Below are 27,025 nucleotides of genomic sequence, written 5' to 3'. Positions count from 1 at the left end.
AAAAGATTCTGAAAGAAGGGCCAGCAAAAAATTAAGGGAGAGAATAGGAATAGGACAGTAGTGGAAAATGAGAAAAATAAAATAAAAGAAAGAGAAACTAACAATCAGACAGGAAGACAGAAGGGAGCATAGTGAAACAATGAAAGAAAAGTAGAAAAAGAAAAAAGAAAAAGAAGAAAAAAGTTATGCCAATGGGTCGAGAAGAGAGAGAGAGATAAAGCCCAGGCAGGTAGGGAGTCCTGTAAGAGATTTGGGGGAAACTATAGAGGAAAGCAGTAAACTTGGTTATAATGATAAAGTCCCAGTGGTTAAGCAGGGATATCAAGAAAGTCTTGATATAAGAAGCAAGGATAAAACAAAACAAAGCAAATAACCAAAACAAAACTAAAAACAAGCTAAGCAAGACAAAATTATTTTATAAAAAAGAGGGGGGAAAAAAGTAGTTAAGAACATGTTTTTTTTTTTTTAAATTAAAAAAAAATTATTATAAAATTTAAAAAAGAAGAAAAAACAAATTTTCTCCCCTTTCTCTCCTTCCTAAGGAAAAAAGAGAAAAAAAATAAACAAATCCACAAACAAAAAAACAAACAAAAAACCCAAAAACAAAAAAAAAACAAAACAAAACAAAGCAAAAAAACAGCAGAAAAAAAGGTAGTCAATCAGGTGAGTTTCTTCTGCACAATTTATGTTGTCTGAGGGTCACTGTTTTGTGTGCTGGTTTCAGTTCTCCTGGGAAGTACTTGTGTATCACCCACTGTGAGGAGCTGTCTAGGTTTGGCTCTGGTGTCCTCAGGCAGATGGTTGATCTGAGGCTCTCCATGGGCCACCACCTCTTGTCAACTATTTTGCAACCTTGTAGTTGCCTGGTCTTACTCCAGAGTCTTCTGTAGAGTCTTTAGGGTACAGGGTGGGTAGTGTAGCTCAGGGTATCACTCCCCTTAGAGGTGTTGCTGTCAGGCACTCCCTCTGTGGGAGTTAGTCTCTGTTCTACCGCCAGCTCCTTAGTCCCTACCCTGTCCTCTGATTCTAGTTCCCCAGGCTCTGTCCTGCTGCAGCTTCAGATTGATTTCAGCCTGTTGCCTTTTCTGTATGGACTGTTTCAGCAGCCTGGGCTCAGTGGGTTCGATTAAAAACATGTTCTTGTGAGTCCTTTGCCTGCCCAGCCCACAGCAGGGGTTTTCAGCATTTCCTCCAGTTCCCAAACAATAGTCCATGAGAGTCTTATTCTTGCAAAGTCCTCCTGTGAGCTGCTCTCCCTTTCCCCTCAGGACTATGCCCTGCGAGTGTGTCTGGGGGTTCAGTGCACGGACCCGCCCCTTTCCTGTTGGGGGCGGTGCTCCTGGCTGCAGGAGAGGCCAGCAGGCACCGCCCCTCCCTGCCCAGCTCTGGTTGGCTGATTGCTCCAGGCCCGCCCCTCAGACCATCTACTGCTCAGACCCCAATGCCAGCCTCCCCTGGTCTTTTGGCCCAGTGCATGCCAGGAAGGTGGGAACCAGTTCTGCAATCAAACTTGCAAAAGCACAAAGTAACACACAGGTATAGAGTCCGCCCTGCAAGGCTCCCCTGCCCTCACTCCAAGGCACCCAGTAGGAGGGGACCCAAAGTCAGCTCCATGCAGCTCTCCTCACCGCTGGTCTCAGCAAAGCTGGGAAGCCACCATGTGGCCCCTCAGGGCTGGTCACAGATCCCAGCCTCCCAGCACTGGGAGCTCAAGGCGGGGAGGGCTCCTCCCCTCCCCCACGCCAGTGGTTTCTGGGGCTCAACACAATGCCCTACAGGGAGGCAGAGGTTCCCCGTGTGTGGCTGCTCAGTGCAGTCCTCTGCTCCCTTACCACTTGGGTGCCACAGACCTTGGGACAGCCTTCCCTATGGTCGGCACCCCAGCACTAGATGCCAGTCACAGCCACCACCAGAAGCTTTGTTTTGCCAGGAAGGCTCTGTCCACCATTAGAGGTTTTGTTTCCTAGGAAGGAACCATCTCCTCCAGGACTCACCGCTCCCCTGGGTCCCTCTGCCCTGTGTGCGGGGCACTCCTTCCCCTCTCGTCACTCCGGGTGTGGGATCCCCGCTTTTGGATGCCGTCCACACTCCCGAGGGGAGGGAGCTTTGTGGCCTCCAAGCCTCCAGGCTCGGAGCCCAGCACAGGCTTCAGGGGATCTCTCCCTTCCTACATCCCCCTCTCTTATCGGACTCCGTGATGTTTCTTCAGTGCTCCCCACTTGTACTCTGTCCACTGAGGTATGTTTCTCTGTTTTTTTCAAGCTGGTTACATAGGATTTTAGGAGTAAATCAAGTCTGTGGCTGGGAGTGGGGGCACTCTGCTGCTTCTCACAGGGCCACCATCTTCCCTCTCCCTGAGCTGCTAACTTTGTATCTTTTTAAAAACAATTACTATTCTATCTTGTTTCTTATTTCCTCTCCAAAGCCTATCACAATATCTGGCATAAAATAAGTAATTAATAAATTTGTTAAATGTTCATTGACTTCAAAAGTTAAAGTTTTACTGACTTATGTTGACCTTTCTCTAGTGAATGTGATTTTAAAACATTTTTACCATACTTCATAGTGAATAAAACAGTGAGATAGAAATATTGCAGAATACACCCTCTATTGGTCTGTCTCACTGTCATTCATTTTTAAAAATTTTGTTCTTTAAACATTGACAGTGATATATATTTAGGTACATAATTATTTATTTATAGTAAAGAAATAGTTTCATTTGGTAAAAACATATCATTTGCTCAGCTCTTTATCACAGAGAAGTGCAAAAGTATCACACAGTGAAGTGGCTTTCCTACTATGGCCCTGGGAGTCATTGTGAATCTAAAGGGAAAATACATGCTACTGCATTCATACAAAAATCTCAATTTTGTTACTAGGGGTATGATGTAAATTAATGGTATTGTAGTATTTTCTGCTAATTTACTTCTCTAGGCAATTTGTGAAGGGTACTGTTTCAGTGACCAAGCCCATGTCCTTGCGATTTCCTAGGCTCCAACAACACTAATAGTCACCATGGATTAACTGTTTACCATGTGCCATACTCTGTGGCAACTTCTTTCCACAAATTATCTCATTTAATCCTCATTACAAACTTTTGATGTCTATACAAGCTTTTCCTCATTTTATTCAAGTGAAGTAAGTGAGACTTAAGGTAACACACTTGACATCATCAGCAAATCAGTGGTAGAGTGCAGGTTCAAAACCACTTCTGTATGACTTCAGAGGTCAAGTCTTTTTTTAAAAAATATATCTTTATTGATTTCAGAGAGAGGAACAGAGAGGAAGAGAGAGAGATAGAAACATCTATAAGTTGATGCTCAACTGCTGAGCCATGAAGGCAGGGCAGACTTCTTTTTTAATTAAATTTATTGGGGTGACATTGGTTAATATGATCATATAGGTTTCAGGTGTGGATTTCTACATTACAAGATCTGTATATTGTACTGTGTGCCCACTAGCTAAAGTCAAATCACCCTCTGTCACCCTATATTAGGCCTCCTTCACCCCTGACCTCCTTCCCTCTGGCAACCACCACACTGCTGTTTGTGTTCATGCGGTAATGCATGCCCTAAGAATGAATGAGACCTCAGGAAAGTTTGGAGAGTTGAGCGTTAGGAAGATTAATATTCAAGGGACAGGAAGAGGCAGAGTTGCCTACACATGATAATAGATAGAAATGGTCATAGATTGTGTGGTTTCTCATAAGCCAAGTAATAGTTGTTTGAAGAAGGTAAGCATGTCCTGTGGTGTGAGGCAGTGGAGACAATAGATGCATACTAATTTTTTGAGATTTCTAGGTGACTAAGGCAGTAGATATTGAATAACAGCTAAAGGAAAACATAGAGGCAAGTGAGGGCTTTTGTTTCTGTTTTAAGATGGGAGAGACTGTATCAGGTTCATAAACTGAAGACAGAAAGAACACAGGTCCTCTAATTCCCCACCCAATGTCCTTTATTCAAACTCTCAGCTGCTTGGATCCAAATGTAGTTTTCTGTTTGAGTCTTCCGGGATACATCAGGGTAGTCCCCCTTTCTAATGTTTACATTCCCTGTCATCTCAGAAACTCTTTTCAGAATTAATAAATTCTTATAGTGAGATTGCTTTAATGAGAACTAAGTCAAAGATAGGAGTATCGTCTACAATACATATTACAGGCACACGGTTAATACTTGCTGAACAAACATGGTGATGCAGGCCATCTCTGAATTCATCACTGAACTCATGAGTCTTTCTTAAAGTCACTGTCTCATTCTGCCCATATTATAGTTAGTATTACATGTTACCTCCCCATACATTCAGCAATATTTGGCAAAAAGCATTAATGCCCATTTATCTGAATAAGTGGGAAGGGTCAAGACTTAAGTCATTTTTGTCTTATTTTGAAAGAATGGGTTTCTATATCTTGTTGACATTTTCAACCTATTTTTTTATCTACCATATGAAAACAAGCCATCAAACCTAACACAACTCTTATATTCCACCTCAATATCTAAGCACCTTAAAATCTCCTAGTAATATGCCACCATTTTGACTGGGTTTTTTTCCCACTTCATAGTTTCATCAGTTTATTTTATTATTTTATTTTATTTTATTTTATTTTTTATTTTATTTTATATTTTATTTTATTTGGTTTAATCTTTGTTGTTGAAAGTATTACAGATATGTCCCCTTTTCCCCCACCACACCCCCCTGCTCTCAATCCACATTATTGTTTGTCCATGGGCTATACATATATGCATATAATTTCTTTGATTAATCTCTTCCCGCCCTCCCCCTCTTCCCTCTGAGATACATCTATCTGTTGCATATTTCAATGCCTCTGGATCTGTTTTGTTCACCAGTTTATTTGCCCATTAGATTCCACATATAAGTGAGATCATGTGATACTTGTCTTTCCCTGACTGGCTTATTTCTCTTAGCATAATACTCACCAGGTCCATCCATGCTGTCCCAAAGTGCAAGACATCCCTCTCTCTAACAGCTGCATAGTATTATTCTATAGTATAAATGTACCACAGCCCAGCAGGCATGGCTCAGCTATTGATCATCAACCTATGATCTAGTAGATCAAGGTTCAATTCCCAGTCAGGGCACATACCCAGGTTGCGGCCTCGATCCCCAGTGGTTGGTATGCAGGAGGAAGCAGATCAATGACTCTTTCATCATGGATGATTCTCTCTCTCTATTGCCCTCTCCCTTCCTCTCTCGGATCAATAAAGATATATTTTAAATAAATAAATAAATAAATAAATAAATAAATAAATAAATAAATAAATAAATAAATGAATGAATGAATGAATGAATGAATGAATGAATAAATAATAAATAAATAAAGTACCACAGTTTTTTATCTGCTCATCTACTGATGGGCACTTGGGCTGTTTCCAGATCTTAGCTATTGTAAATTGTGCTGCTGTGAACATGAGGGTGCATATGTTCTTTCTGACTGGCATTTCTGGTTTCTTAGGGATGTATTCCAAGGAATGGGATCACTGGGTCAAATGGCAGTTCTATATTTAATTTTTTAAAGAAACTCCATACTGTTTTCCATAGTGGCTGCACCAGTCTGCATTCTCACTAGCAGTGTACTAGTGTTCCCCTTTCTCCACATCCTTGCCAGCACTTGTCATTTGTTGGTTTATTGATGGTAGCCACTCTGACAGGTGTGAGGTGATACTTCTTTGTGGTTTTAATTTGCATCTCTCTGATGATTAGTGACTTTGAGCATTTTTTCATATTTCTTTTGGCCATCCGTATGTCCTCTTTAGAGAAGTGTCTATGTAGACCCTTTACCCATTTTTTAATTGGATTGTTTGTCTTCCTGTTATTAAGTGAGTATGATGTTGGCTGTAGCTTTGTCATATATGGCCTTAATTATGTTGAGGTCTGATATCCCCCTAGTCCCACTTTGCTGGGAGTTTTTATCAAAAATTGTTGGATTTTGTCGAATGTTTTTCATCTATTGATATGATCATGTGGTTTTGTTTTTCAAATTATTTACATGATGTATCATGTTTATTGTCCCATCCTTGCATTCCTGGAATAAGTCCCACTTGGTCATGGTGTATGATCTTTTTAATATATTGCTAGATCCAATTTGCTAATATTTGGCAAAAATGTTAGCATCTATGTTCATCAAGGACATTGGCCTGTAATTCCCTTTCTTTGTAGTGTCTTTATCTGGTTTTGGAATTAGGATTATACTGGCCTCATAAAAAGAGCTTGGAAGTGTTCCTTCCTTGGATTTTTTGGAACAATTTGAGGAAGATAAGTGTTAGTGCTTCTTTGAATGTTTGGTAAAACTCCCCTGTGAAGCCATCCGGGCCAGGGCTTTTGTTTTCTGGGAGTTTTTTGATTACTGCTTCAATTCATCAGTTTTTATCAGCCTATCAGGTATTTTACTTCTTACTGATTCAGTCCTTTAGATTGTATTTTTTCTAGGAATTTGTCCATTTCATCCAGGTTGTCCAGCTTGTTGGCATGTAGTTGTTCATAGTATTTGCTTATTATTCTTTGTATTTCTGTGATGTCAATTGTTACTTCACCTCTTTTGTTTCTGATTCTATTTATTTGGATCCTCTCTCTATGTTTCTTGATGAGCCTGGCTAAATATTCGTCAATTCTGTTTATCTTTTCAAAGAACCAGCTCATGATTTCATTGATCTTTTATATTGTTTTTTTAGTCTCTATTTCATTTATTTCCATTCTGATCTTTATTATTTCCTTCCTTCTACTTACTCTGGGATTTTCTTGTTGTTCTCCTTCTAATTCTTTTAGTTGTAGTGTTAGGTAGTTTATTAGAACTTTTTCTTGTTTCTTCCCATAGGCTGGTAATGCTATGAACTTTCCTCTCATGACTGCTTTTGCTGTCTCATAGATTTTGAGCTGTTGAAGAGATGAGTATCAAGTTGCCATATGTAGCTTTAAAAAGCTCTCATTTGAATATTTTATGCTACTTTTCATGCTCTATTATGACAAAGTAAAGAATGTAAGGTAGTATAAAAGAATCTATCCTGATAGAGTAAATAATTCCATTCTCTACATGTTATTTTTTTCTAGCATGTATTCCATTGTATTGTACTTATTTGTATATGTCTTTTTAAACCCTGGATCCTTACAGGAGCCATGTGCCCTTTATCATTTTCAATTCCTATTGGAATACCTGGCATATAATAGGCACTCATTGAAAATTTCCTCAATGATGAGTATAGAAATGAAACAAGTCATAGGCTGATCCTTTAGAGCTATCAGGATAATACAGATTAGACTTTTGTTTAATCCAACCCGAATAGCAATAGTGGCAGAGGCTGAAGTGAAATTTAAACTTTTAGAATGCCTATGAGTGATTGTAAACTTGTGGTATCTGAACTGCCCTTTCTAAGAATAGTGTTTTCCCCCTTTTTTTCTGCAGGTTGGACTCAAATCTGTGATAGAGCAATTTCCTGGGAAGCTTGATTTTATCCTTTTGGATGGGGGTTTTGTCCTAAGCCATGGCCACAAGCAGTTGATGTGCTTGGCCAGATCTGTTCTCAGTAAGGCAAAGATCTTGCTGCTTGATGAACCCAGTGCTCATTTGGATCCAGTGTGAGTTTCAGACTACTTGCTATTTAGTAACTCAGTAGGAGCAAAATCATGGAGGCCTACTTCATATTGACACAGATTCCCATTAGGTTGTCATGTCTGCAAGTAGAGGAACTGCCTTTAGATGTGAAATAATTGCCCGGTGGAAAAGTCACCATTTGATATGAACACAAGTGCTTATTTCCTAGTATAAGAGCCTTGTGTTCTCTTCTCAGTGTAATTTTGGAATTTTATACGAACTCTCCCCTTTGTCAATACATGATGAAATATTTAGTTACACAGGCAGATTCTGATTGTTATGATTTTTCTTTCTAATCCATTTATACAATAGGAAATATCACACAAAAGAACTGCTAGTGATTCTACATAATGGAAAAAAATGTACCTTTGTTAAATTTTCCTCAAAATATTTGTCCTATTTATTGATGGGAACTTAGAATCTACCCTATGATTAGAAAGCTGATTGTGGCTGACTCTATATCACAATTATATTAAAAGTATTTAAAGAAAGATAAGTAATTTAAAGGACTCAATTAATAGGACAATAGGTATGTTATCAAGGATAAAGGCAGATTATTGATGCTCTGTAATCTCATGTGTGGTATTTTCTTTTTCTTCTAGAACATATCAAATCATTCGAAGAACCCTAAAACAAGCATTTGCTGATTGCACAGTGATCCTTTCTGAACACAGGATAGAGGCAATGTTGGAATGTCAACGATTTTTGGTGAGTGTTTTTAATTTACTTAAGGTCTCATTTATCCATTAATTCTTGATAGCAACCTGTTATGTGATAGTTTCTGCAAATCATAGTAATGTACAAGTTCATCATTAAAATGTGTTATACAGCCAGTTAGCTTGACTCAAAATAGCTGCACAAGTGTCTCAATTTGATCTGAGCTACAAGATAAGGTTGGAATTCAGTAATTCTAAAGGAGCAGCATATTACTAAGTTACATTAATACACTGGAACATCTATACTTTTGAGTCCTTTAGGGAACAAGTCAGAAGAAAGACTTAAGTCTTGGTGCATTTTAATAACTAAATCTCCCTTGGATGGGGCTCCGGGCAGGCAAAGATTGTCTTGCATCTCATGTATAGTTTTAACACGATAGTTGAAAGGCTCATTTCATTTTTTAAGTCATTATTTAGAATTCAGGTGAGTGCTTCTCCCATCCACCTTCTCATTGTGCTTTCAAAACTGTCACAGGTTCTTTCAAGTGATGTTTACAAATTCTCCTGGGCTTAGTCACAAGGAAGTTCTGGGGATGATGTATCACATCATTTCTGTTAAGACTTTTGAGGCTCCTGGAGGTAAATGCTTTACTTACTGAAGTATTGTTGTTACCATTATTATTACTAAGTTTCCGGTAACAAATTAGGGGGCTGACTCACAGCCTCTTTCCCTGCCCTGGTCAGGTACAGGAGTTTGGGGAAAGCCTTTTTATTCTCTGACCTTGGGTTTGCTCAACTTGAACATGTGAAGGAGGCATATTAAACTCAGGCACATCCTGACCAATTTGGAATTAACCTTCAAATCCCCTGTTGAAGAGGTTCAACTGTCATGCTGTGGACTTTCACTCATTGTTAGGGTAATATAAAAGGGATCTAACAAAAATCATTCTCATTTTAAAAGCACCCTTAGTTCCTCTAAAGTTTCCTGAAGAAGTACATTGCTCAGTACAATCCTAATTTAAAAAAAAAAAAAAAATCTTTCAGCTGCTAAGTAGAAAGTTACAGGTAATTTCACAGACTGTAGAAGCTCCATAAAGCAAGAGGATGAAGGACTAGGCAATGAAATGAGATCTCCCTGACTGTTCAGACTGTGAGCCTCTGGACACTGTGCTTTCCATTTGGCTTTTATCTTCCTCTGAACCTATGGCAGTTTCTGTCCTTGCTCTGGTCCACCCTTCCTTCTGTCCAAGATCTCACTAACAGCCACTTCTCTAGGTCATAGAGGAGAACAAAGTGCGGCAGTATGATTCCATCCAGAAACTGCTGAGCGAGAAGAGCCTCTTCCAGCAGGCCATGAGCCCCTCGGACCGACTGAAGCTCTCACCCCACCGGAACTCAAGCAAGCACAAGTCTCGATCCAAAATCACTGCTCTGAAAGAGGAGACAGAAGAAGAGGTGCAAGAAACCAGGCTTTAGAAAGCAGTAAGAATATTTGCATGGAATGCTCACATGTGGAGTTGTAGGAGAAAACAGTATGTGCCTCAGAAAACAAGGATGAATAATGTTATTTTTAAGAAGGAAACATTTTGGTAAGAGGAATTAAGGACCTTCACTTAGGTCTAGATAAATGGCTTCCCGGCAATGGTCAAATTGTGTGAAAGGTACTTCAAATCCTTGAAGATTTACCACTTGTGTTTGTGAGCCAGGTTTTCCTGAAAACCTCTTCTTTTTGGTAGTCATTGGAAAGGTGGCTGTAAAAGTGAGCCAGCTTAATTGTAAAACTTACTGTTTAGTGAAATTTGTTGATTTGTATTACTGGAGAACTGTAATCATACTATTTAGAGATATGATTAACTTAAAACTTTAGTGGCTTATATTCCTTTTACTCTGATTTCTCCAAGATATTTAAAAACACAGCTATATTGTCTGATAAGTATTCAGACTGTCCCATTTCTGTGCAAGTATTAGGATACTGTGAGAGTCACAAGACAGCCCATGCAACATCTAGGTATCAGTCAGGAGAGAGAATGTCCTGAATCCTGGAAGTCAGGGTTAGTACCATTCTGTTCTACCAAAAATTCAAATAATTCAGATAATAAGAATGCATCCCTTACCTGGAAAAAAGGTTGTTACAGTCTCATGTAGGGAACAGGATAGCTTTGTTCATGTGGAAGCTGACATGCCTTTCCCCAGCTTCCAGAAACTAACAATAAGCTCCTAAGACCTCTGAACTGAAAGATGGCTGGAAAAATGTTTTAATGCAAATTGGTGCAGAAAAACCCTTCTTATCACAGAAGCTCCAGGTAGTGAACACCCAGGCAGCTAAGCCATGGGGGCTGCAGGTATAAGTACCTGAAATCAGAATATCTAGGTATATGTGGAGTGATGTTGCATGTTTTCAGACTCATTATATGCACATCATACCCTGTGTACTGAGTGGGAGAGGTAATGGGAGACACACTAAGGAAGAATCAATCATGGGTTAATTCTATATGCTTCTGTTTTATAATTTTGTGATGCAAATGAAATTTTCTCTAGGAAATAATATTTATTTTAATAATGTTTCAAACTCCTATATAAATGGCTATATTTTAAGAATGATTATATTATGAATTATATTTGTATAAAAAAATTTTATATTTGAAATTTTGACTTTTAATGGTACTAGCTGTTTTTATGATATATTATGTTAAAACTGGGGGGGAAACTTAGGATGATGTCGACCAGGGACTATGAATTACCTTGAAGGTGTGGAGAGAAGCATTAGGGCTCACACAGATGTTGCACACACCTGGATAATTCCCAGGCAGCACACAGGTTCCCTCTTAGGTGCAGCTCTAAAGAAAATAGTACCACAAAATCTGACTACTTCTATCAAGGACACACTACCTTCCAACTCCAAACTAACCCTAAAGATTGCATTCTATTTTTTACTGCAAGAAAATATCATTTGTCAATAAAATCCACATATTTGTGTGAAACTTAGCTGTTTTCAGATGTGTTCATTGCTCATGTCTCATTGATCTCTTACTTCAGCCTCTAAGGATCATGGAACACAAACCATGAAACTTCCTTTAGATATAGCTTCTTGAGAAACCCACATGAATTAAGACGCCCTTAAAAATTATTTCTTTTAAAAACTGTGATAAAATATGCATAACCTAAAATTTACCATGTTAATCATTTTTAGGTGTACAGATCAGTGGCTTTAATTAAGTACATTCACATTGTTGTATAATCATCATCACCATCCATTCACAGATCTTTTTTTTTTATCTTGCAAAACTGAAACTCTTTAGCTATTACACAAAAACTCCCTATTTCTCCCTTACCCCAGGGTTTATCAATAACCATTCTAACCATCTCAATGATTTTGACTATTCTAAGTACCTCATATGAGTGGAATAATATAGTGTGTATCCTTTTGTAAATAGTTTATTTCACTTAGCATAATATCTTTAAGATTCATCCATGTTGTAGCATATGTCAGAATTTTCTTCCTTTTTAAGACTGGAATAATATTCCATTGTATGTATATGCCACATTTTGTTTATCCATTCACTCATCAATGCATACTTAGGTTGTTTCCACCTTTCAACTATGTTGAATAATGAATTTATAAATATGGGTATGTAAATATCATTTTGTGTCCGTGCTTTCATGGGTTAGGACACTTTTCAAATTATTATTATTATTCTTTTAATAGATCTTTATTGATTTCAGAGAGAGGAAAGGTGAGGGAGAGAGAGATAGAAACATCAATGATGAGAGAGTCATTGATTGAGCCCGCAACCTGGGCATGTGCCCTGACCGGGAATCGAACCCCGATCGCCTGGATCCCAGGTCGACGCTCAACTGCTGACCCACGCCTGGCCAGGCAAATTATTTTTGTTTTAAACAATAAAAATATTCCACAAGGGTCCATTTATTTATTTGAAAGCTTACTCAAATAGTGGTAGCTATCTGTTAGTTCTTGATAAGGGAACATAGTTCATCAAGGGAAATAGTATTTCTATACTAAACCTGGGTGGCTTTTCTTTGTCCAAATCCCTGTTTTTAATTGGTGATGTTTCTTTGGTCCTCTGTATTCCTTGCAGAGTTTATTTTTCTTTTTCAGAGGAAAGTCCACTGATCCCTTTATTGCTTTGGAGGAGGGGATGCTCAGGAACTCTTGGTGGGGCAAGTGCACTTCCTCTTCACATGACTAGATTCTGGCTGTGCAGGATGGCTCTGGCTCTGTGGATGGAGGTCCTGGCGGTACTTGTTCTTGCAGGTCTTGTGCCAGATGCTGCTCAGGGTGGCCTACAAGTAGGAGGTGACTGCCTTTCGCTGGCTGAATCTCTGCTTCATGATGACCACCACACCTTTGCCAGTGGGCTATAGGCTCCCTGCCCACAGACTTGCGGTAGAAGGTGCTGTGGGCCTTCAGAAGATTGGGTTCAGTGCTCTATGTCTACCTGTTCCTCTTGATCAGGAAGCTGGAGCAGTTCCACTACCATCCATTGCAGGTGGGCAGACATCAGAGCAACTCCTCCCACTGTGGTGGCCGAAGATGGAAAGAACCTTGTAGAGATTCTTCATGAAAGATGCAGGTGCCAGAGTATGATAGATGGACAGTAGACCCCTATGTATTCCAAGCCCTCCAACCCTGTCTTTACTCATTTGGAAACATTTGTTTTCAAACGACCCTGAGAAGGCAGCCTTAGAGCATGCTCAAGTCTAATTATTCTACTTCATTTTTAAAAAATTAATAAACTTTCCTTTTTAGGGCATTTTTAAGTTCACAGCAAAATTGAGCAGAAAGTAGAGTCCCCTGTACCTCCTACCCCCATACAAGCACAGCCTCTGCCACTGTCAAATTCTCATTGCAAAGAGGTACATTCGTTATATTCAATGAATCATTATCATCCAAAGTCCATGGTTTACATTAAATTCTGTCCATTTTTGCCTCACGTATTTTGTGAGTACATGCACCTCTGTTGTTAGGCACATACACATTAAGGATTGATGTGTTTTCTTGGAGTATACGCACCACTTAATGATTATGTAACGTCCCTCTATGGCTAATAACTTTTCGTACTCTGAAATCATCTCTGTCTGAAATTAATATAGGTATTCCCTTTTTCTTTAGGTTAATGTTAACATGGGTAACTTTCTCCATACTTTAACTTTTAATCTTTATGTATCTTTATATCTAAAGTGGGTTTCTTATAGACAACATATAGTCAGGTCTTGGTTTTTTATCCTCTCTGACAATCTGCCTTTTAATTGTCTTTAGATCATTGAAATTTAAAATGATTATTGATATAGTTTGATTAATATAATATTTATCATATTTGTTACTGTTTTCTATTTGTTGCCCTTTGTTTCTGTTTTGACTGCAACATTTTTGTGTGGCTTTAATTGAACATTTCTTTATGATTCTATTTTCTCTTCTTTTTAGCATATCAATTATATACTATATATTTTTTTTACTTTTTAATGTTTTTTAGTGGTTGCTCTAGAGTTTGCAATATACATTTATAACTAATCCAACTCCCTTTAAATAATACTATAATACTGCATGGTTGTACCTTATAACAACAACCTAGTAAGCACCTTATAATAAAAAAATATTCCTAATTCCTCCCTCCTGTCCCTTGTATCATTGATGTCATTCATTTCATTTATATGTAAGCATATATAAGGATATTTGTATATATAATATACCTAATCAAATACATTGTTGCTATTATTTATTGAATAAGCAGTAATCTATTCAATTAATTAAGAATAAGAAAAATAAAAGTTTTCATTTTACTTTCATGTATTCATTCTCTCATGCTCTTCCTTTATTTATATAGGTCTGTGTTTCCAGTCTATATCCTTTTTCTTCTCTCAGAAGACCTTTTAACATTTCTTGCTAGGTAGGTCTTCTGGAAATAAATTCCCTCAATTTCTATTTGCCTGAAACTGTCTAGATTGGTGGGGTTTTGCCCTCCTAGAACTTTAAATATTTCATTCCACTCTTCTTGCCTACATGGTTTCTGAAGATTAGATTGGTATAATTCTTACTTTTCCCTTTTGGCTCATTTCTTTGTTATTTTTTTGTGTGGTTTTTCTTTTTTCATTTTATTTGATTTTCTGCGGTTCAAATGTGATATGCCTAAGCATAGTTTGTTGTTGTTGTTGTTGTTTTTGCTTGGTATTCTCTGTGCTTCCTGGTTTGGTGTTGGACATTAATTTGGGAAAATTCTCAGTCACTATTACTTCAAATATTTCTTTTTCTTTCTCTCTCTCTTTCTTCTCCTGGTATTTCCATTATAGGTCAATTACACCTTTTCTGGCTATCCCATAGTGTTTGGATATTCAGGGGTATTTTTTGTCTTTGTCTTTTTTCCCTTTGCTTTTTAGTTTTAGAGGTTTAGTTCAGGTTTTCCTACCCTAGCATTGGTTCCTAAGGAAGTTCTGCTTGGTGGTTTCTACTCAGGTAAATTGTGATTCTCTATATCTGCCTCTCTGTCTCTCTAGTTTGTGGGGTACCAGTTTTGCCCTGTGACCTTCTCTGAAAGATGAAAGAAAAGCTGTTGATTTTTCCAGTTTGTTCATTTATCAGTTGGAATGTAGACTTCTAAGCTCCTTATATGCCACATCAGAAACGGGCAGTCTTTCAAGTTCATTTTGAGTTAAAAAAGAAGGTGGAAGGAGTCAAATGCAAACTAAATGTGACAAAAGAAGCCCTACTTCTGAAAGCCCACTTTAAGAAGAAAAACACTGAAATAAAAAAGAAAAGTCAGTGTTGGTTAACCGAGCTCTACTGCTCATGCTAATGCTTGGTTTTTATTCATATCAATTTTTCCCCTCTTCTTTTCAAATTTAAAAAATCAACTATTTTCTGCACAGATTTCCTATTATTGTCTACTTGTTTTTTATATGCAAGTCTTGAGTTTTGGGGGTTACTTGCCTCAGTCTCTGCCCACTCCCACCCAACACAGTTTCTTCATGGATTTCTCAGACCTTGTTCTTCCTCATTATGAGAAAAAAAGCTAAAGCTTGAAACAAGTACATTTTCTTCCAGTTCAGGGACCTTCCAGGATTGAGAAATTGCGTTAGAGTGAAAAGCTAATAAAATCCCCAGTGTAAATATTTTAGTAGTTTGCTAAAGAAAGAACCTCAAATACTAGCTGGAAGACAATTTAAAATGAGGTTTAAAGTGCTCAATATAAAAACCAGTTTGACCTGTTAAAACAGGTGTGGAGAATCACAATTCCCTATTAAAAGATACAATGAGAAAAGCCTATAAATTCAAGACAAATACATTGGAGCATGAGAACTGCAAATCAGTAGGCTGAGAATTATAAACTGCTCCCAGTGTGGAGGAGAATTCTTGGCAGAAGTTTAGGCTTATTGCTTAATTTGTTAAAGTAGGAACACTCACTTGCTTTTTGATAACTTATTTTCTCTAGTTGTAAAATGATATCATGCATTTGTTTAAGTGAATATGCTATTGCTGGCTTTTAATATGTAGCAAAATGAATTAATGGAAAATAATGGTAAATTGTTATTTGGATAAAAATGTAAGACAATTTACAACGTATCTTCCATTCATTGAAGTACAAAATATATACAGAAAATACAAATTGACCTTCCAGAAATCCCTTGTGGAGGTTTTGTTTTATTGTTAAGATAACCAGTTTCCCAAAAAAACACATATGCGAACCACAGAAATGAAGACAGAGACTCATACGCCAACTTAAATGAATTTTCGATACATGTTCTCCTTTGGCCATTGTGAATATTGGAAAGTAAGTGTGAATAGTTTTAGGGTATAAACAACTCGATTAACTATGTTCTTTCCCATTCACCTTTGAAACGGACAGAATAGTAGAAGGAATGATCTTTAATTCTCATCAATGACAGGTATACTGACAAATAGAACTAAAATTGAATTGCATTTTTTTTTCCAGTTTTTGTACTGTTTTGTTCATGCATAAATGTTTTAAGATTACCAAAATAAATGCACATAAAGATACAATTATATTTTAAAGATATCCACAAAATAATGCTATCTAGATATCAAAATTGAATTGCATTTGATTTGAACCTATAGTTACTATCGTATCTATCCTATTTCTGATCCTTTCAATACTTAAAGTAGTGCAAGTCAATTCATAATGAAGTTAATGTCTATAAAATTAGAGAGAGATTGGCAAACTCACAGGGCATACCAAAAGTAAAGCACTAATATTTAACTTCCAAAAAAATCAAAACTTTTACAAAATGTTCATAAAGCTCTAAAATAGATGATTTTAACCCAAGAGCATGAAGCTTGTGCTCTCTCTAACTTCCAAGCAGCCAAGAAATCCATACTGAGGCACTATTCATTTTATTAAGAATTTGGCTCAAAGAACTGTTATCTACTTCTTGAGGGATTTCTGTCATACTCTCAATTCCTAGACATACTATCATACCAAACAATGTGCAAATAATTATTTCAGGAAACTACAATGCCCTCTCTTAGATAGCTATTTACTTTAGGAATAACCCCAAAATATCTTAAATTTTTCTACAGGCTATAAAGAAGAGAGGAAAGGGTGATGATTTTTATAGGCCATGGAGCTGAAAGAAGGAGTTGATTCAGGGGACCACAGTACTACAAGTTTGAACGTATTATGCCTTTTGTAAGGCTTTTCGTAAATCACCATAGAAGTTGATTAAAGTGCTTACCATGGCTGTATCCACTGAAGACTGAGGAATCATCCCACGCAGAATATAGTGTGTCTGAATATAGCCTGTCAAAAGATTCTGATTGGCATTGTCTTTAAGTGGAACACAAAACCAATTGCAGGGATAGTTATATCCATGAACAAAGTCTGCTTTCTTTTCACTCCATTCAAGACTTACCCCAGAGGATAAAAGCCCTTCTTTATAGTCCACAGTGTAGGAGAAATTGACAAACTCTCTTGGAGAAATGATATTCCAAAGCTCACCAGCAGCAGTGTAATGCATCACATAGCAATTCTCTTCAAATTGCTCCAAAATGTCCAATGAAGTCATTAAGCCATCCCAATCCAAGTGACAGAGACCTGGGCATATATGGTCCATTATACCACTGACACCATCATCTATATAACTTTGGGCTTTGAAAAGATAACCATTAAATTCTTCTGAAGGTTTTCTCCAAATTGTGACATCTCTCATTTTCTTTGCAACATGCCAGTTATCATCTTCAATGCTTTGGTACTGGATGAGAGTGTTTTTAAGTTTAGTTGCAAAAGCAGCAGCATCAGGCAGGCCTTCCATTTTTTTTTATTTTTTCCCTGAGAAGGAGTGAGGAGTGGTCTGGAGCTCAGAAGCATTAGGCCAGTACAAGACTCTTGAATTGTATTTTGATTGACCAACATTGGCACAAAGGCTTAAAAAATACTGAAATCTACATTACAATGAACACCTATGAAATTAATATTGTAATTTATCAAAAATTGTAATTAAAGAAATAAGCTTTCTCTGTTTTATTAAACAGTAAAGGATCACCTGGCTGGCATGGCCCAAGGGTTGAGTGTTGACCTAGGATCCAGGGGATTGTGGTTTGATTCCTGGTCAGGGCACATGCCCTGGTTGTGGGCTCGATCCCCAGTAAGGGGCGTGCAGGAGGCAGCCGATCAATGACTCTCATCATTGATGTTTCTTTCTCTCTCTCCCTCTCCCTTCCTCTCTCTGAAATCAATAAAGACATTAAAAAAAGAGAAAAGGATCAATACAGAGAGTGGAATGGTGGCTACCAGGGACTTGGGATTGGGGGAAATGAGAGAGGTCAGTCAAAGGGCACAAACTTCCAGTTATAAGGTGAATAAGTTTTGGGTGATCATAGTTAGTGCTGTGTTATTATATACTTGAAAGTCACTAAGAGAGTGCATATTATGTTCTCACCACACAAAAAAGCAATTGTAATTATGTGATGCAATGGAGGTGAGGTTTTAGTTAATGCTACAACATGAATCATTTTGCAATAAATAAGTGTATTTAATCAACATGTTATACAGCTTAAACTTACACAGTGTTGTATGTCAATCATATCTCAATAAAGCTGAAAAGTAAATTAAACAGAGGGCAAAAAAATCAATATATTTGACCACAGTTGATTGCTTGGCCATTATTGGTCAGAGTTCTTTAATAAAAATCAGACTATTTGCCAGTCAACCATCTTACTTACCCTCTGTCCCTTCTCTGGTAGTGGTACCAGGGGCTTATTAATATTCTAAAGAAAAAGTTGTGAAACAAATTTGTGATCATAGGCAATTTTATAGTTAGGAAGAAATTTTTAGTTTTATTTCCTCTTATATCCCATTTAAGTTGGATACTCTAGTGTCCTCAAGGAACAAAGCAGGAACCAGAGAGTCCTTGCACAGACATAGCTTCCTTCCTATTTGGGAACCCACACCAGGCATTTGCCCTTGAACCTAGCAATGTTCCCTTGCCATTCTGGGGTCAGGGAGCCACAGATGCAAAATTAAACATTGCAATAAAACATTGGATGACTTACATTGTTTTGCATTTTCTGGTCAATTAAGTATTAACTTTTTTTATTTTTTATTTTTGGTAAATTTCAAATTTATACAAAAGTAAACATAGTATAATAAACTTCACATCCCTGTAACTGAGCTTCAAAAGAGCTTAGCAACTCTATGGCCAATCTTATTCCAACCATACTTCTTCCTTGCATTTCCCTAGTACATTATTTTGAGCAAATCCCAGACATACAAGTTTAGCCGTATCTACCTCTAAAAGACAAAGACTTTCTCATCTTTTTTTAAAAAAATATATCTACATTGCCATAAGTAAAAAATTAAAAAGGTCCTCATTATCCTCAGATATCTATTCAATGTAAAAATGTCATTGTGTATCTCTTTTTTTGTTGCTGTTTTTTGAAATTTAAGTAGTCCTTACTTTGCACAGTAGTTTAGAACTGTAAAAATGACCATGCAAAAATAATTTAAATAATTAATGGGGAAAATTATGATTATTCCATGGCCTTTAAAAATATTAAACATTAAAAACACTGACTTGGTTATAAATATATAAGAAAATGGCAAAGCTAGTAAAACTATTTAGTACATTAACTTAAAACATTAGAAACATGAGAAATCAAGTGTCTTATTTCATTGTAAAATACTTATCTAGAATAGTTTGAACAATGCTTGTCATTTGGTTGTGTAACAATCTGAAGAAAACATCTCTTCTGTCTTGGTAAATTGCCCTACTCGTAAATTTGGATCAGCTTCCAACATTTTATCCTTTGTCTCCCCAATGTTGTGAATCTTGGAGAAGAGTTTTAATGTAAAGGTTTTTGCTGATGACACTTCCTCTGTGACATCTTTGTCTTTTTGTCACAACCATTTTCCTCATTTATGTCACTAAATTTGCCTTCACTTAGGTTCCTCTGGCCAAATATCTAGTCTCTTGAATGGCTGCAGTGTCAACTTTCCCACTGTCAGCTCTTTCTTCTATAACTCCTTTTACATTCAACTTGAATTTCACTTCCAGCATTACCACTTGTTTCTTTTTGGGCATTTCCTTCTTTGTCGGTCAGTTCCCTCTTTTGATTCTCTATTTTTGTAAATGTCATTTGTGTTTATCACTGAGAGACAAGGAGGCAACACAACTACATACTCCACATACTTTGCTGCTTGTGAGTGTACTGGGCAACAGTTGCACGGTGACAGGACACCAACAGACTTTGAAAGAAGTGACATGATTGGTCACTGAGCATGATGCAAATCCATTATCTCTAGAGTGATTTGTGAACAGAAGCAATGTGTGTACTTCATGCCATTATTCACAGCTAATATACTGTGGTAACTGAAATTTGAACTATGTTTCTGAGGGACTAGTTGTTTGAGTCAAAATTCAGTTAAGGTTCACATATTGCAATTGGTTTATATATATCTCTTAAGCCCCTTTATAGATTCTCCCTCCATTTTCTTTTTTTTTTTTTTTTTGTTCCATGCAATTTAATGATTGAAGAAACTGGGTTGCTTAAGCTTTGCAGTTTCCCACAGTCTGCATTTTGTATTTTCATCTCCATGGTGTTTTTTAATAGTTTCTGCCCTCCATATTACGTATAACCTGGCAGTTAAATCCAAAGGCTTCCTCTAGTTGGCTTCTGAGCCCCTTTAAAACACCCTAATAGGTTTAGATGATTTCCTTGCATTTGAGTCTGACAAGATATTCTGAGCTTACTTATGTGGAAGAAAAGGGACCACATGCTAACCCTGACAAACTCAGGGAAGGCCTGCATGGTGGCCTTGCAAACTCAGAGACCTAAAGTAACCACAAGGACGGTCTGAAATTAAAACTTTTTTAACTAAAACCAGCCTATGGTAAGTAGTCACATCCTAAGGCAGCATTTTTCCCTAACAAAGGTTAATTTTCACCTTAATTAATCCAGTTGATTGTCTTTTTGCATCTATGATAACATATCGTTGGAATGTCAAAGTACTTTTCCTTTTTCTGGACCCCTCAAAGCACAGGCACCACTCTGCAGAGACCACAAATCCCTTCATTGTTACTGAATTAATTGTTGACTGTTAATTATACTGTACCCACCTAAGTAAAAGAAGTGTGTCCATCATTTTACTTTTTAATCCAATCCGAGAGGTTTCCCCACTTTGCTTTCTCCCGCCTCCTTAACCTACCACCAGTGGATTTCATGTAACCTACTTGTGTCTCCTCTTTTGATTGTAATCTATAAAACAAAGTGCAAAACTACTGTTCTCAGGAGCATTATCTCAATCCATTGAGGTTTTGGCTTCTCAGTGATTGTTGACAGTTTGGCTCAAATAAACTCACAAAAATTCTTCACAGGTTTGGTTGAATTCCATGTCTTAAGTTTACTTAAAGACATGGAATTAACCACCTTTTCAAGGAACACTGGTTACTTTCAGTGGGAAATGGTAGTACACTGCTGGTGGGAATGCAGACTGGTGCAACCACTATGGAAAAAAGTATGGAGGTTCCTGAAAAAATTAGAAATGGAGCTGCCTTTTGACCCAGTGATTCTACTCCTAGGAATGTATCCTAAGAATCCTTAAACATTAATCAGAAATAATATATTTACTCCGATGTTCATAGCAGCACAGTTTACAATAGCTAAGATCTGGAAACAGCCCAAGTGCCAACTTTACAAGTTTTAGTAAAGTTGGTAAAGTTGCTCATTGCTGTTGAATTGGTCATTGGATTGGTCTATCCAGTGGGCTGAGCTAAGATATAGATAAAGTACATAATGGATTTGGACTGAGCAGAGAAATACATCTCTATATAAGTCTATTTCTATGGCTTTGTTTGTATCTCTACCTATTCTTATATATACTATAATGGAAATATGTCAGAAGTTCATACTATTATTTACAATTCAAATTCAGGACTACAAGACTTTTATTTACCCTCTTCTATATTATATTTGTACTTCCTTTCTCCCATGCCAGAAATCCCAGTTCTCAACAACACTAACAATGATAAAAATTAGAACGCCTCATAATTATTCATTTGTTCTATCCCATTCCAGTTTCAAAATAACAGCACAACACTATACCAACACAATGGTTACTAAAAATATTTCCTTTTCTTTATTTTTTCTCACAGTTCTTTTCATATTTAGGGTCTATTCCATCAGAGAGATTCAGGCAAACTACTGTGCTTCAAAGTCATTTGGAATAATTACTCTCTGAGTGATTACATTACCAATTGGACACATATTAGATTTATTTGTTTGTTTTATTTTTAGCTGTCTTTTCCCCTGGTTCTCTCTGGTAAACTAGTTATTCTAATGATTTAGCTTGTGTTTCTTAAGGAGGTACCTATTAGCCTACTCTCAATTGCTTACCACCTAAATCTCATTGTTTTTGAGAGCGCCTTCAGGCTTGACCTTCTCCACACTTTGTTCCAAAAAAGTCAGTTCCTTTGGGGAGAGCTCTGTCCCTATGGTATGCCTCTCTACCTGGGCAAAATATCTGAGCCACTGCCCTGGAGCTGGAGGCAAGTACAGTTTCCCAGTTTTCTTAGAACGACACCCCAGCTTTATAGCAAGGTGTTGGGGTAGGGGTGGTAGACTCTGGTCTTCCAAGCTCACCTTTCCTGGCAAAGAACTTTTACTCTATAAATGAGCTGGAGTAAGACAATTGGGGCCTCAATATTCTTGTTCTGCAGTGGGGACTGTGTGGAGGAAGGGAGCCCCTTACCTCTCCATTGCATTCAACTGGAATTTAGCCTCTGCAACACAGGGTGGGGAAATGAGAAGTGCTGTTGGCATGCTCCCCCAGGGAAATACTGTAGTTTTAGACTGTGAACTGGGAGAAGAGGGAACCCCACCTTCTTGCCCCCCACCACCACTTTAGAACTGCTGTCACACTGAGCAAGGGGAGGGAAAAAGGAGTAGATTGTGGCTAAAGTGCTTTATAGCCCCTTTAAAAGCTAAAGTACTTTTGCTATTTTTACTGAGATTTACTATATTTTCTTGAATGAATATTTCTTCAGTGCTGTATGACATTAAGACAATTTCCAGAGAGTGTAAATGACTTTTTTATCATTTTTACCAGTAATGGTTGTTTCACTGGAAGGCAGGTAGACAGAGTGCCTCACTTTGCTGTTCTGGAAGTTGTCCTCCAGTTTAACACTAATTCCTATGGTTTTCTGTTTTTCTGTTCTTTCACCTCCAGGGTGACTCACCTCCTGGGTGACTCTTTGAATCAGTTTTTTTTCCCTCAGTATTAACCAGGTGCTTTTCATTTTGTTCCTCATACCATTCCTGTGAAGGAAGTTCTAAGAACCACGAGGCTCAGAGAGGTTACAGGTCTTTCCAGAAATCACGTCTTATTCCTGGAGTTTGAGCCATTGGAAAGTTTAGACTCATTTCTTATCAGAGGGAGGTCATCTGACAGTTTGCCTCAGAGAATGAGAAAACCACTTCCTAGTTATGCTTTCCTATTTAGAGAGCCAACCAGCCCTGCTCTACCCTCCCACAGTGTCTCAAACTGCAGAAAATCTCCTGAGAAAAACAGAATGCTCACCATGGGATAAAGCTGATGCACTACCCAGATTCAGGCTTGTGGCTCTGTCATTGATTTCTAATAGCCTTTGCTAATGTCCAAGTGATTCTGTCTAACACAGCCCAAAGTTTGTAAAGGTGTAACAACAGAAGGCTCGGATTGACCTGTATCAGAAGTTTCTCAGTTTGTTTAGTAGGATGTCATAGACTACTACAGGATTTCTGAGAGTCTTTACTATGCAAAGGTGCATTTTTGACCCTCAAAGAGTAGAATATTACACACAATGTTTCTCAGTTTATTTGGCCATGCAGCCCTACATTTCCTTGGTCTACTTACATTCTATGTCTTGGGGAAGGTTGGCCTAAAACATTTATTCCACAAGAAAAGGGCATGCGAAATCCTTACCATTGGCTGGAAAACACTTGGATATCTACATTATTTCCACTTGCCATTCTTCAGGATGTGCTTATGGAAAACAGTACCTACGCTTTGTCTCTTACAAGGAGAGCTCATGGACAAACTGTTCAGTAGCTGCAAGGGCCTATGAGGGCATATTCAGCTTCCCCCTGAAGCCTAATCTACATTCATATCTAGAGAACTCTGGGATAATCCCACAAGCTGGTTGTTAATCCTTGGAAAAAATTCAGAAAACCTGGCCTCCGTGGCTCAGTGGTTGAGTGTCAACCTATGAACCAGGGAGATCACGTGGCTGGGTTGCAGGCTCAATCCCCAGTAGGGGATGTGCAGGAGGCAGCCGATCAATGACTCCCTCTTATCATTGATCTTTCTCTCTTTCTCTCCCTCTCCCTTCCTCTCTCCGAAATCAATAAACACATATTTTTTAAAAATTTAGGAAAACGCTTTGGGATAGGTGGTTAACTTTGCTTTGACAAGAACACACTGTTGGATTCTCCAGTGCCAGCATGGTACTTTGTGCATAATAGGAATCTAATAAATACTTGCATAAATACTTTAAATAAACACTAAATCAGTGCATAATTCAGAGTCAAGCCCCCCAAAAAAGGAAAATTAGCTCTGTCCTCACTATTGGGGAGGGATCTTATTCTGAAAAGAGAGAACGAAACAACCTCTGGTGCTATAGGTGCCTGGAGGGTATAGCCAGGTACTCAAGAGGTGTTATCCCAGTTGGAAAAATATTGAAAGATTCCTCCACAGGGAGGAGAAATCAACCTGAAAGAAATGGAGTTCTGGGACCTGCAGCATTATACATTGCCTATGAGCTTGTTAGAAGTAGAAACTCATGTCCCCCTACCCCAAACCTACTGAATTAGAATCACTGGGGATTTGCCCCAGAAACCATTTTAACAAAGCCTCTAGGTGATTCTTATTCACATTAAAGTTTTAAAAAACTCACTGGCCTACACTATCCTTCTGAGGTAAAAGTGATTGCTATAGACTGAACATTTGTGTCTCCCCAAAATTTATATGTTAAAATCCTGATCCTAACGTGATGGTGTTAGGAGGTGGAACCTTTGGGAGGTGATTGGCTCCCACAAATGGAATTAGTTCCCTTACAAAAGAGATCCCAGAATGCTCTCTGGCCCATTTTGTGAGGTTGCACTGAAAAGACTGCTCTGTATAAACCAGGAAGCAAGCTCTTTCCAGACACCAGATCTGCCTGCACCTTGATCTTAGGCTTCCAAGACTCCAGAAATGTGAGAAATAAATTTCTGTTGTTTAAGTCACCTTGTTGGTGGCATTTTGTTGTAGCAGCAGAGCCATGATAATCATCAGAGCAGTGGTTGTGAAACCTGGGTGAACATTAGGAAAATCTAGAGAACTTGAGAAAATAAGGACAAAAGGCCCCCTCCCAAAACAATTTTGGGAGAACAAGGTTAGATTATTGATAACTTAAAAGGCTCCTTAGGTGATTCTAATGTGCAGCCAGCTGAGAACCATTGTCCTTATAGATTGGGCTTTCAAGGTGAGCTGAAGGAGCTGTGGTGCTCATGAAACCAGTGAAACATGGCAATAGTTTGACCACAGAAACTGAAGCTTATTAACTGAGGGCAAGAACAGTAGAGTGGTGTCTAGCTTTAGAGGCACTTATTTGAAAAATTGTGGTTCTGCTCCCAGCACAAATGAGACCCCAAGACAATATCCCCCAGCAGAATTCAGAGCCAGCAATGGCTAAACTCCTGTATTAATGTCCAAGCTGTCTGTGAACACACCTGAATTTTACACTTCAGGTTACTCTAATTATACAGAATCCTGTGAGGATAGTTACAGAGCAACCTGGCAATTCTGAAACTGAAATCAAACAGTTTGCAGAGAGCCTGAATGGCTGTGTTACAACAGATGATTCTATGCAAGAACTTGTGGAACTAATCTATCAATAGGCTAAGTCTATTCCAAATTTCTCCTGTATAAGAGCTCACCTGTGCCATCACCTGACAATTAACTCACAGAATGTCATCTTCTACCAAGTGCTTCTTCAATGGTGTAGAACTGAATTTGAAGTTAGAGATCAAGCTGCAAAGGGAGATGAAGCAACTGGTAAGCAATTCCATGCATTTGCTGTCTTTTTGGGAGAACTGTATCTTAACCTGGAGATCAAAGGAGCAAGTGGACAGGGAACAAGAGCAGATATTCTTCAGGTTCATCTTCAGGATTTGCTGAATGCCCTCTTTTCTAATCCAATGGATGATAACTTAATTTGTGTGGTAAAATTACTAAAGTTGGCAGGGAGATGCCTGGAAGCAAAAATGATAGACTGATATGGAAAAAATTATTCAGAGGATTGAAAATTCTGTCCTGGATGCACATCGCAGCAGAGACATAAAACAGATGCTCTTGAAGCTTGTAGAACTCTGGTTAAGTAACTATGGTAGAGTCCATTTAACCTCAACATACAGAGAAGCAATATCTGAAAATGATCCTAACTTTTATTAATGAATTGACATTTTATACATCTGATAGTGTTCCTTTCACTGCAGCTGTTCCAGATACCAAGAGTTACTTGAAAGAAAAGACTTTTTTCCAGATTATGAAGAAAATGGAATAGATTTATCAGGGGCTAGTGATCCATACTTGGATGATATTGATGATGAAATGGACCCAGAGATAGAAGAAACTTATGAAAAGTTTTGTTTGAATTCAAAGTGTAAGTGAAAACAGTAAAGTTAAATTTCAACATATCAGTTTCGTAAACAGTCTAGGTTATGGTGAATTAGCAGAACACAGGAAAGTGTCACACTTATACCCAATTAAGGATGTTGAGTTATGTTACTAATGTACACAACTTTAATTTTGTTTAACACTATCTACCAAAATAAGATTTATTCCCTATAAGTTAAAATGTGTATATAGCTCAGCCAGACATGGCTCAGCGATTGAGCATCAACCTAGGATCCAGGAGATCGCGGTTTGATTCCAGGTAAGGGCACATGCCTGGATTGAGGGCTCGATCCCCAGTCGGGGGCCTGCAGGAGGCAGTCGATCAATGACGACTCTCTTGTTATTGATGTTTCTATCTCTCTCTCCCTCCCCCTTCCTCTCTGAAATCAATAAAGATATATATATTTTAAAATGTGTATATAGCCTGGCTGCTGTGGCTCAATGGTTGAGTGTGGACCCATGAACCAAGAGGTCACTAGTTGGATTCTCAGTCAGGGCACATGCTTGGGTTGCAGGCTCTATCCCTGGTAGGGGGCATACAGGAGGCAGCTGACTGATGATGTTTCTCTCTCATCAATGTTTCTATCTCTATCCCTCTCCCTTCC

At 38.1% G+C, this 27,025-nt stretch overlaps 1 protein-coding gene and 3 pseudogenes across 1 annotated transcript in view; 2 read left to right on the top strand and 2 right to left on the bottom strand.

Annotated features, from left to right (window-relative positions):
- The window catches only part of CFTR (CF transmembrane conductance regulator), a 224,194-nt gene extending 214,459 nt beyond the window's left edge, over positions 1 to 9,735 (top strand). Inside the window, 3 exon segments of the mRNA XM_016196929.2 lie at positions 7,415 to 7,587; positions 8,206 to 8,311; positions 9,535 to 9,735. Of these exon segments, the coding sequence (XP_016052415.2) occupies positions 7,415 to 7,587; positions 8,206 to 8,311; positions 9,535 to 9,735 (480 nt within the window).
- Positions 9,736 to 12,561: 2,826 nt separating this feature from the next.
- Positions 12,562 to 12,779, bottom strand: LOC107524874 (large ribosomal subunit protein eL28 pseudogene; annotated as a pseudogene).
- Positions 12,780 to 16,908: 4,129 nt separating this feature from the next.
- Positions 16,909 to 17,541, bottom strand: LOC107524873 (stAR-related lipid transfer protein 4 pseudogene; annotated as a pseudogene).
- A 7,837-nt stretch (positions 17,542 to 25,378) lies between these two features.
- LOC107524872 (polyadenylate-binding protein-interacting protein 1 pseudogene) lies at positions 25,379 to 26,423 on the top strand (annotated as a pseudogene).
- Positions 26,424 to 27,025: the final 602 nt, after the last annotated feature.

The sequence above is a fragment of the Miniopterus natalensis genome, chromosome 10 (assembly GCF_054644295.1).
Source record: "Miniopterus natalensis isolate mMinNat1 chromosome 10, mMinNat1.hap1, whole genome shotgun sequence".
In the NCBI taxonomy this organism is placed as follows: domain Eukaryota; kingdom Metazoa; phylum Chordata; class Mammalia; order Chiroptera; family Miniopteridae; genus Miniopterus; species Miniopterus natalensis.
Note: the sequence above shows the minus strand (reverse complement) of the source record. Positions and strands in the feature narration are given on the sequence as shown.